General features: G+C 41.1%; 1 protein-coding gene across 1 annotated transcript in view; it reads right to left on the reverse strand.

The window, feature by feature from the left end:
* KIF13B (kinesin family member 13B) overlaps window positions 1–12,600 on the reverse strand; it is a 654,496-nt gene that overhangs the window by 145,357 nt on the left and 496,539 nt on the right. Inside the window, exon 29 of the mRNA XM_053709534.1 lies at window positions 23–78. Coding sequence (XP_053565509.1) covers window positions 23–78 — 56 coding nt within the window. The remainder of the gene's footprint in view (window positions 1–22; window positions 79–12,600) is intronic.

Here is a 12,600-nt window from a genome sequence, read left to right on the forward strand (position 1 = left end):
AACAGTATGCATCAATACATACCATTAAGATCAAGGAATATCACAGGGATGTGCGTTTCCATTCCTGGGGCTGGAGTCCTAAAACAGACACAAACATGCAAATTAAAAACAAACAAGAATAGAAGTCATCATGTTAGCAGAGAAATCCTTTGAAAATAAACGAAAGTGCATAAGCACAATGCTCTACCGTGTTATAGATATTATTACACTATGGCTTGCATATTATTTGTTTAATCCCTGCAAGTCAGCTTAATTACTGGCACCTAGATGAACACATTTGATGAGCCAATGACGACGAGACAAATGTGTATAGCCACCAATCACCATCTACGTCCCAGTACTGCATTGCTGCGCTTAAGCCTACATGGGCATGCATTTTAACAAAATATACCAACAGAAAAAAAGTACATTAAATTGCATTGTGTATTTGAGAGTTCAGTTTTGACTTGTGTCCCTTTAACAGCCATACAGCAAAATGCTGCTAATTCACTGCTGTGCACATTAAATACCACTTTTTATTTTCACTTTAAAGGGACATTAAACAGCTGGGTTATTCTTTTATCTCCTAAACCTTTATCACTTATCCGTTGTCTTATTTTAGCCCTTTACAGGTACTGGTTGGTGAGGTTCTGTATTTTTATCCTGGGCCCCGCCATATTGGAACTCATGTATTTTTGCACCTAGTGACAGAAGCGTTGAGCAATCAGATTGCTGATGTTGTCGGCTTTCTCACAGCTGTATTGTGTACTTTGGGTTAGATCACACAATAGAATGGGAGGTTTACATTTGTTTAAGTACAGCTTAAAAGGTACATAACATATATAAAAGGGCCAGATGAATGATACAGCAAGGAAAGTGTCAATCCCATATGGTTTATTTCATAAACCTTAGCAATTGCAACGGTTGCTGATAATAATCTTGTATAGTAGTTAGCGAAGGAATGTACTTATGAAAACATAGTAGGAAAATTGGTAGATAACCTTTTAAGCCTACTAACTACTTGAATATTTGATGGTTATCTATAACAGGTTTATCACATGCACTATGTGGTTATTTATTTACATACGTAATGACACAATGGTATACGAACTGTTGTGTATCTCTATGCAAATCAGAACGAGTATTAATCTTGCATTCTACATGTATTTCATTGCTTTCGGTCGCTGATGAACCAGAATAAATGCTTTGCTGCTGAATAATTGTTCTAGCGTTGTGTCTCTGAAAAAAGGTAAAATCTGTAAAAATGAATAATACAGAGCCATTCAGCCACTGCAAAACTGTATAGATTCCACTCAGTATCAAGCTGCTAACCAAAAATGCACAACACAGCTATGAAAAAAACAGCCAATGTCACTGATCTGTGAATGTGCACTACTTCTGTCACACAGTGCAGTAACACCTAAGCTCCAAGATGGTAGCGCCCAGTGTGCAGAGTATGGTGCGCCACCAACTAGCACATGTAAGTGGTTCAAATATGAGAGAACTGCAGGCAGAAGAAGAAAAACAGTATCACGGTGAGAAGTAACCATACTACTGCAGTTGTGCTCAGCAGATTAATGTCCCTTTAATCGGATTTAATGATTTAGAAATAACAAGCAATTTTAAACAACTTTCCAATTTACGTCTATTAGCTAATTTGCTTCATTCTTTTGATATCCTTTGTTGAAAAGCATATCTAAATAGGTTCAGTAGCTGCTGATTGGTGGCTGTACATAGATGACTCGTGTGATTGGCTTACCCATGTGCATTGCTATTTCTGCAACAAAGGATATCTAAAGAATGAAGCAAAAGAAATAAAAGTAAATTGGAAAGTTTAAAATTGTATTCTCTATGTGATACATGAAAGACATTTTTTTTTTTTTTTTTTTTTTAAATGTGTTTTTATTGAGGTAAAATTAGCTTTTACAATACAGTCATATCGGAAAAGATACAAACTATACACATCCTGTAGGAATAACACATATCAAGCAAGTACAATACATCATATGGAAACATCCACACTCATCAAATCAACAGGATATAATATTCTGGTTACCTCATTTTTTTAAGATTGTTGGATCGTAATGTCCTCCAAGCAAACAGGCCCACTTAGGGGGCCAGAAACCTTAGCCAGTCACTGAGGACCCAAAAACAAAGCGAAAATCAGAGTCTAGTGTCAATGTGAATGAAATAGCGTCAAAGTTGGGAGTCCATAGATACTATTGAAGTATAGAAGTACAGCAGTGTACTTAAGTTATTTCTAGTTAATGTATTATAGTCAACTCGACAAACTGATAGAGGAGATATATTGATATGGACTTCTGTTACTACTGCAAACCTGGGTAGACACAAACCTTGAACATTATTAAGTACCCAGGTTCACCACTTTGAGCTAGAAAAATAAGACTGTAGTGACTGCGACTCGCATAACTCTGTAAATTAGTAGGGGAGTAAATGTAGCTAGTCATCCTAGATCAGCTAGTACAAGATGAGTAGGGTTCGCAGCTAAGGTTGCAAGCTTAGAAAAATGAGTAATCTATCTGGAGAAATACATGGGGGTCGCATATATTAATCACTCAAAATCCTCGAACTTAGATCATCACATCAGCAGTTCTAACACATTTGTCAAACATATAAACAAGCTAACATCACCATTAAGATTATGATAGCAAACAGTCTGTAAACATTAGACACATAAAACAATCCTAACAAATCTATTTATTGTAAAGATCCGAAGAGCCCTTTTTTCACGCTCATATAGGTGCAGGATACGGTAAGGGCTCTGCGAACAGGGCAGAGACTACCTAACTCTGCCAAAAGGGGTGTGGAGGATAAGGTAATTATCCCTTCCCACACAGTTTTTTTTTTTTTCTCTCCTTTTTTTAAAAAAAAAAGAAAAAAAGAGGGGGGGGGGGAAGAGGGGCGGGGAGGGGAAAGAGAAGGTTGGAGAGAAAGGGAAGGAGGGAGTGGAAGAGGGGAAAGAAGGAGGGGGAGAGGGTGAAAGAAGGAGGGGGAGAGGGGGAAAGAGAGGGGAGGGAGAAGAGGGGGGAGAGGGGGGAAGAGAGGGAAGGGAGAAGAGAGGGAAGAGGGGGAAGAGGGAAGAGGGGGAAGAGGGAAGGAGGAAAAGGAGGCAAGAAAGGGAAAGGGGGGGGGGTGGAAGGGAAGGAGGGTAGAAAGGGAGGGAAGGGAAGGTTGGGAAGGGAGGGGGAGAAGGTGGGAAGGGAGGGGGGAAAGGAAGGAAGGGGGGGGAAAAGGGAGGCGGGAAGGGAAAGGGGTGCAGAGCCTAAAATGATAATAAAGTCCCACTTAATAAGCAAACAGTGGTTCTCAAGTCGTTTTCAGATGGAAATACTTTCTCACTCCTCAGTGCATAATCTCAGAGAGGGGCCACAGTAGAGATGAGGGGTTTGTCTTTCTACAGGGCATATATGGAAAAGGGATCTTAATCAGACCTCTAATAGGGCCCTAAGGTTATTAAATTCGATGGTAACCTGAGCACAAATCAAAATTAACTAGGTAAGTTCTATATTGTTGGTTATATGCTATAAAAGCATCACTCTCTTCAGCTCTCAGGGTGTCCACTTTAACACTAGACTGACCCCTATTTACATAAATTTGGCTACTGTGATCTAGAATTTATCATATTCATTTTACTTAGTGTAATAACTATAAGAATTATCTGTTTCTCATCAGGTCAATCTCAATAAAATATCGTTTACTCTAATATAGTTGAGTTTGTGACTTTTCATTTTAAACCAAAGGATGGGTAACGGGTCACAGGATATTCAAACATAACTCCACAATGTGGGGCGGACTAAAAGATATAATCTTTATAAAAGCTCATGTGCTGTATTAGACTGAGATGGTTGGCATGCATGTGTACATTTAAATGTTGTATGAGGCATATCCCTCCCACACTGGTTTCACTCATCAAACTAAGCAGATTTAATTTATAGGGCCGAACATGTATTATGGACTCTCTTCTAGGAAACATATTAATGAGGGGGATCAAGGAGGCAGGAAACACCCCAACTGCACAATAAACTTATAGTAAAAATTAGTAAGATGACGCACAGTTAATATGCGAGTCCTGTCAGCCTCTGACTCCCCACCCCTATCCCAAGATATATATGATAAAATCGAAGGCTTAAGTTGCACAGACCAGTACAGTTCAGTACTATTATAGAATGTTTAAACATGAGTGTATTGAATAAGACATACAGTATACTATAAATTTCCAATCCTGAAATGTATAGGGAGCCCATCCAAGTTCAGACCTCATGGCTTCATACAAACAGGCTCCCCACACCTAGGTACAATCGCTACCCCCCCCACACCACAAACCCGTTCCATATATACAAAAAATGGGTGCACAAAGGAGGTAAATTTGTAGGTGTCCACTGTCTCAGTTGCTTTACATTTATAAGAGCAAAATCCTCCGCTTCAACTAAAGCAGCCAAGGCAACAGTGTTCAAGACTCAGTGCGGGGTAAACGGCAGGGATCAAGAGCTGTACTAGTCCCGAGCAGACCGCATCCCCGTTTGTGACCAATACCTCACCCGACTCCGACTGGATCATGAATGTCAGACAGCCAAGTGCCCCCAAGCAGTATGGTCCTAAGCTGCAGGGCTATATCCAGATTTAAAGCGGCTGCGGGACTCAGGTCTGTAAAATGGCGGCAGACCACTTTCTCCTTACTCACGTCGGCAGTGTCATGTCCGCGGGCGCTGGCCACACACCAACCCACATCTCCACCAGTAACCTTAACTGCTTCCGTTACCTCACTGCCATAAGCGGGGGCTTCCTTGTCCACATAGACACTGTGCTTGAGTGCCCATAGGTCACGATGCAGCCCACCAGGTGATCCACTAGCGCTGCCGAAGCTATCCATCACAGCTACAGCCTGCGATCGCGTCTCCTGAGGGTAGGTAGGCATATCAGGAGCTTCCGCCATGTTTAGCTGCATGATGTCGAGCTGCACTCTGGGGCTTGTCTCCTCCTTCACAGCAGGCTCATGTTGCCTTACACCGGTGTGCTCCGCTTCTACAGCTGCTATTAGGGTGTCAAATCTATTGAGTATCAGCAGCTTATGCCTCGCAAACAGGGCTTGAATCTCAGAAAAGATGGCTCCCTCCATGCTATTGATGAGATCTACAGCACTAAAAAAGGCTGCAAGCATGCAATCATTAGGTCCCCAGCTAAAGTCCTCAGCAATATCCCGCTGCAGGGTGCAATTATCTTTAGGATCCTATTGGAAATCTTTCTAGAAGTTAGATTAATATAATTTAAAGCAAATAAATTCAGGAGCCTCTTTAGTATGCGTCTTGCTTCTTCAGCTACAGGCTCCGCCCCCCATGAAAGACATTTTTGCGGTTTGTTCCAAGTGTTTGCAGAAACAATGTATTTTTGCGATACTGGGCTACAAACAAGTTTTTTTTCTCTCCAAGACTTTCAAATGCACACACACAAGCTGCATTTTATTGTTTGTAGAACAGGATGCTTCTCATTTTAATCACTATACGCTTATAAAGAGAACAATGTGCTTCAAGTACAACTAATAGGCAAAGAGTGCCCACTGATATTCAGAAATATGAGCAAATCCTCATCCTCTGCAGGAATAACAGAAATTAATATAACGTTGCTATGGCAACGCTATCTAACTCACAATTAGCCAAATATACAGGCACAAAAGTGAGGCATGCCGGAGGGGCTGTAGCTCGAGAGGTACAGTAATACAAACATAGTGCCAATGCCCTTTAATACAAGCTTATCGATACCTGAAATTGAAAGGGATTGCTACCTGTTTGCCAATGGACCCTTTGACATTTCTACTTAAACCTATTAAATTAAAATGTTCCTTTAGGCTTCGAAACCATCATGATAGATTGGGGCCAGATATTGGCAGAAACAGGTTTCCCTTCTCCTATCCTTAGAAAAAACAGAATTTATGTTTACCTGATAAATTACTTTCTCCAACGGTGTGTCCGGTCCACGGCGTCATCCTTACTTGTGGGATATTCTCTTCCCCAACAGGAAATGGCAAAGAGCCCAGCAAAGCTGGTCACATGATCCCTCCTAGGCTCCGCCTTCCCCAGTCATTCGACCGACGTAAAGGAGGAATATTTGCATAGGAGAAATCATATGATACCGTGGTGACTGTAGTTAAAGAAAATAAATCATCAGACCTGATTAAAAAACCAGGGCGGGCCGTGGACCGGACACACCGTTGGAGAAAGTAATTTATCAGGTAAACATAAATTCTGTTTTCTCCAACATAGGTGTGTCCGGTCCACGGCGTCATCCTTACTTGTGGGAACCAATACCAAAGCTTTAGGACACGGATGATGGGAGGGAGCAAATCAGGTCACCTAGATGGAAGGCACCACGGCTTGCAAAACCTTTCTCCCAAAAATAGCCTCAGAAGAAGCAAAAGTATCAAATTTGTAAAATTTAGTAAAAGTGTGCAGAGAAGACCAAGTCGCTGCCTTACATATCTGATCAACAGAAGCCTCGTTCTTGAAGGCCCATGTGGAAGCCACGGCCCAAGTGGAATGAGCTGTGATTCTTTCAGGAGGCTGCCGTCCGGCAGTCTCATAAGCCAATCTGATGATGCTTTTAAGCCAAAAAGAGAGAGAGGTAGAAGTTGCTTTTTGACCTCTCCGTTTACCAGAATAAACAACAAACAAGGAAGATGTTTGTCTGAAATCCTTTGTAGAATCTAAATAGAATTTTAGAGCACGAACTACATCCAAATTGTGCAACAAACGTTCCTTCTTTGAAACTGGATTCGGACACAAAGAAGGCACGACTATCTCCTGGTTAATGTTTTTGTTAGAAACAACTTTCGGAAGAAAACCAGGTTTAGTACGCAAAACCACCTTATCTGCATGGAACACCAGATAAGGAGGAGAACACTGCAGAGCAGATAACTCTGAAACTCTTCTAGCAGAAGAAATTGCAACCAAAAACAAAACTTTCCAAGATAATAACTTGATATCTACGGAATGTAAGGGTTCAAACGGAACCCCTTGAAGAACTGAAAGAACTAAATTGAGACTCCAAGGAGGAGTCAAAGGTTTGTAAACAGGCTTGATTCTAACCAGAGCCTGAACAAAAGCTTGAACATCTGGCACAGCCGCCAGCTTTTTGTGAAGTAAAACAGATAAAGCAGAAATCTGTCCCTTCAAAGAACTTGCAGATAATCCTTTCTCCAAACCTTCTTGAAGAAAGGATAGAATCTTAGGATTTTTTATCTTGTTCCATGGGAATCCTTTAGATTCACACCAACAGATATATTTTTTCCATATTTTATGGTAGATTTTTCTAGTTACAGGCTTTCTGGCCTGAACAAGAGTATCAATGACAGAATCTGAGAACCCTCGCTTTGATAAAATCAAGCGTTCAATCTCCAAGCAGTCAGTTGGAGTGAGGCCAGATTCGGATGTTCGAACGGACCTTGAACAAGAAGGTCCTGTCTCAAAGGTAGCTTCCATGGTGGAGCCGATGACATATTCACCAGGTCTGCATACCAAGTCCTGCGTGGCCACGCAGGAGCTATCAAGATCACCGATGCCCTCTCCTGATTGATCCTGGCTACCAACCTGGGGATGAGAGGAAACGGTGGGAATACATAAGCTAGGTTGAAGGTCCAAGGTGCTACTAGTGCATCTACTAGAGTCGCCTTGGGATCCCTGGATCTGGACCCGTAGCAAGGAACCTTGAAGTTCTGACGAGAGGCCATCAGATCCATGTCTGGAATGCCCCACAATTGAGTTATTTGGGCAAAGATTTCCGGATGGAGTTCCCACTCCCCCGGATGAAATGTCTGACGACTCAGAAAATCCGCTTCCCAATTTTCCACTCCTGGGATGTGGATTGCAGACAAGTGGCAGGAGTGAGTCTCCGCCCATTGAATGATTTTGGTCACTTCTTCCATCGCCAGGGAACTCCTTGTTCCCCCCTGATGGTTGATATACGCAACAGTCGTCATGTTGTCTGATTGAAACCGTATGAATTTGGCCTTTGCTAGCTGAGGCCAAGCCTTGAGAGCATTGAATATCGCTCTCAGTTCCAGAATATTTATCGGGAGAAGAGATTCTTCCCGAGACCAAAGACCCTGAGCTTTCAGGGGTTCCCAGACCGCGCCCCAGCCCACCAGACTGGCGTCGGTCGTGACAATGACCCACTCTGGTCTGCGGAAGCTCATCCCCTGTGACAGGTTGTCCAGGGTCAGCCACCAACGGAGTGAATCTCTGGTCCTCTGATCTACTTGTATCGTCGGGGACAAGTCTGTATAATCCCCATTCCACTGACTGAGCATGCACAGTTGTAATGGTCTCAGATGAATTCGCGCAAAAGGAACTATGTCCATTGCCGCGACCATCAAACCTATTACTTCCATGCACTGCGCTATGGAAGGAAGAAGAAGAGAATGAAGTACTTGACAAGAGCTTAGAAGTTTTGATTTTCTGGCCTCTGTCAGAAAAATCCTCATTTCTAAGGAGTCTATTATTCTTCCCAAGAAGGGAACTCTTGTTGACGGAGATAGAGAACTTTTTTCTACGTTCACTTTCCACCCGTGAGATCTGAGAAAGGCCAGGACAATGTCCGTATGAGCCTTTGCTTGTGGTAGGGACGACGCTTGAATCAGTATGTCGTCCAAGTAAGGTACTACTGCAATGCCCCTTGGTCTTAGCACCGCTAGAAGGGACCCTAGTACCTTTGTGAAAATTCTTGGAGCAGTGGCTAATCCGAATGGAAGTGCCACAAACTGGTAATGCTTGTCCAGAAAGGCGAACCTTAGGAACCGATGATGTTCCTTGTGGATAGGAATATGTAGATACGCATCCTTTAAATCCACCGTGGTCATGAATTGACCTTCCTGGATGGTAGGAAGAATTGTCCGAATGGTTTCCATTTTGAACGATGGAACCTTGAGAAATTTGTTTAGGATCTTGAGATCTAAGATTGGTCTGAATGTTCCCTCTTTTTTGGGAACTATGAACAGATTGGAGTAGAATCCCATCCCTTGTTCTCCTAATGGAACAGGATGAATCACTCCCATTTTTAACAGGTCTTCTACACAATGTAAGAATGCCTGTCTTTTTATGTGGTCTGAAGACAATTGAGACCTGTGGAACCTCCCCCTTGGGGGTAGCTCCTTGAATTCCAGAAGATAACCTTGGGAGACTATTTCTAGCGCCCAAGGATCCAGAACATCTCTTGCCCAAGCCTGAGCGAAGAGAGAAAGTCTGCCCCCCACCAGATCCGGTCCCGGATCGGGGGCCAACATCTCATGCTGTCTTGGTAGCAGTGGCAGGTTTCTTGGCCTGCTTACCTTTGTTCCAGCCTTGCATTGGCCTCCAGGCTGGCTTGGTTTGAGAAGTATTACCCTCTTGCTTAGAGGATGTAGAACTTGGGGCTGGTCCGTTTCTGCGAAAGGGACGAAAATTTGGTTTATTTTTAGCCTTAAAAGACCTATCCTGAGGAAGGGCGTGGCCCTTACCCCCAGTGATATCTGAAATAATCTCTTTCAAGTCAGGGCCAAACAGCGTTTTCCCCTTGAAAGGTATGTTAAGCAATTTGTTCTTGGAAGATGCATCCGCTGACCAAGATTTTAGCCAAAGCGCTCTGCGCGCCACAATAGCAAACCCCGAATTTTTCGCCGCTAATCTAGCCAATTGCAAAGTGGCGTCTAAAGTAAAAGAGTTAGCCATACAAAAAACGTTTTAAAATAAAACCGTTACTGTCACTTTAAATTTTAAACTGAACACACTTTATTACTGAATATGTGAAAAAGTATGAAGGAATTGTGCAAAATTCACCAAAATTTCACCACAGTGTCTTAAAGCCTTAAAAGTATTGCACACCAAATTTGAAAGCTTTAACTCTTAAAATAACGGAACCGGAGCCGTTTTTATATTTAACCCCTATATAGTCCCTGGTATCTGCTTTGCTGAGACCCAACCAAGCCCAGAGGGGAATACGATACCAAATGACGCCTTCAGTAAGCTTTTTCTATGTATCTGAGCTCCTCACACATGCATCTGCATGCCTTGCTTCCCAAAAACAACTGCGCATTAGTGGCGCGAAAATGAGGCTCTGCCTATGATTAGAGAAGGCCCCCAGAGAAAAAGGTGTCCAATACAGTGCCTGCCGGTTATTCAACATAATTCCCAAGAATAAAATAACTCCTCAAAGCTATAAACTATTAAAAATGCTTATAAATCAATCGTTTTAGCCCAGAAAAATGTCTACCAGTCTTTAAAGCCCTTGTGAAGCCCTTTATTCTTATTTAATAAAAATGGCTTACCGGATCCCATAGGGAAAATGACAGCTTCCAGCATTACCAAGTCTTGTTAGAAATGTGTCATACCTCAAGCAGCAAAAGTCTGCTCACTGTTTCCCCCAACTGAAGTTAATTCCTCTCAACAGTCCTGTGTGGAAACAGCCATCGATTTTAGTAACGGTTGCTAAAATCATTTTCCTCTTACAAACAGAAATCTTCATCTCTTTCCTGTTTCAGAGTAAATAGTACATACCAGCACTATTTTAAAATAACAAACTCTTGATTGAAGAATAAAAACTACATTTAAACACCAAAAAACTCTAAGCCATCTCCGTGGAGATGTTGCCTGTACAACGGCAAAGAGAATGACTGGGGAAGGCGGAGCCTAGGAGGGATCATGTGACCAGCTTTGCTGGGCTCTTTGCCATTTCCTGTTGGGGAAGAGAATATCCCACAAGTAAGGATGACGCCGTGGACCGGACACACCTATGTTGGAGAAATACCACTATTATCAAACTAAACACAGACGACAATTATTCTATAGCATTAATATGGGAGTAATATGTCAGGACTAATTTGTTTCATTTCATTCTATTTTTTTTATATGGGCTATATTAATCAAGAACACATCTTGGCCAGTTTTAACAACACCAAATAGAAATTTACCTCTGATAAGATAATATATTTTTTAAGTTAATATTAAAGGGACAAGAAACCCAATTTTTTTTCCTTTCATGATTCAGAAAGAGCATGTGATTTTAAATAACGTTCCAATTTGTTTCTTGCTTTTAATTTGTTTTGTTCTCTTGGTATTCTTTTGATAAAAAGGGATACCTAGGTAGGCTCAGAAGCTGCTGATTGGTGGCTGCACATATATGCCTCATTTTATTTGTTCACTTAATGCATTACCTAGATTCCAGTAATGCATTTCTGCTTCTTCAATAAAGGATACCAAGAGAACAAATCATATTTGATAATAGGAGAGAATTGGAAAGTTGTTTAAAAGTGTGTGCTCTATCTGAATCATGAAAATAAAAATTTGGGTTTCATGTCCCTTTAATACAAAGAGAGTGTGTTGTATTCTTTTTTTGCATCCGGAAAAGTATTATAAATATTATTTTATACGTTTATAATTTGCATAGATAGAGCGTTACACTTTACAAATGGTTAGTAAAACACAAACTAAAAATATGTAGCACCATATAACTCACAACATAAAAGTTAATATTTCAAATATTTACATGTTGGCAAACCTGGGAGTTTTGTGCTTCTGTTAAAGCGTTCTCCGACATGGAAAACGTGGCAAAAAATGTGATTGCTGTTTCAACATCTTTTCCCAATGTAATTATTATGTCCTACTAATTGAATCAGGATGTCAGCGATGGACTAGTTTATTGCCACTAAATTGTGTGCAACATTACTCGCCTCCTCCCTGCTTTCATCTATAATTAATGCAGAGGTTTCGCTGTGGTTTTAATTTGCACTTTCATAATGCTTAGAAAATTGCACAAAGTCTGCTGCTGACTAAAGGGAACCAGACATCTAAACCACAGGCAAAATAATAAAGTCTCATTTTTATATCTCTATATCCTTTTAAGTATACGAGCTGGATAATTAACATAAGAACTCCTACATTTTTGCCTGGGTAAAGTGCAGAGGGCTTAAAATTGACTCAGATCCAGCAGAAGGTCAATATTATTTTGTTCAAGAGCAAAATATTGGGGTAGAAGATTAAAGTGTTTTCTTACCGAGTAATAGTGCCATAACCTTAAAGGTCAATAAATGCGTTAATGACGTGCCCTTTTACCTTATAAAAAAACATGTGGGAACAGAATGTCCTACTTCAGAAATACAATAAATTAACGCCTTCAGTGTAGAATAGGGAGACAAAGACTTAACAACAAAACATGTCAAATATACCTGAGAACCCAAAAAACTCCAATAATAAATAAATGTTGTGTGATCTGAGTTTTCATTACATTTATTTTGGATGTACTAAGCAAGTACAGTGACCTTTTATTATATTTAACATTTTTTATAAAATACTTTGATGATAAAATAATGCATCTGCAGGCACAGCGGGAGAGGACTGTGGAGGGCATATGCATATTCACCCACCTGCATACTGGCGTTCTACTTTATTGACTATTAGCAACCCAAGGTATGTTGTCTTGGTAATCAGTGCTAGAGCCTGTCATACTTAATACAGTTATTTTGTTACTAGGCTTCCAAAAAACATTTGTTTACGAATCCAGAGAGATGATCTCTTCCTATCGGCTACTGGAATATTCTCTGTGCTACATAATAAGAAGCGACAACCTCACTTACTTCTG

The sequence above is a fragment of the Bombina bombina genome, chromosome 4, assembly GCF_027579735.1.
Source record: "Bombina bombina isolate aBomBom1 chromosome 4, aBomBom1.pri, whole genome shotgun sequence".
NCBI classification, from domain to species: domain Eukaryota; kingdom Metazoa; phylum Chordata; class Amphibia; order Anura; family Bombinatoridae; genus Bombina; species Bombina bombina.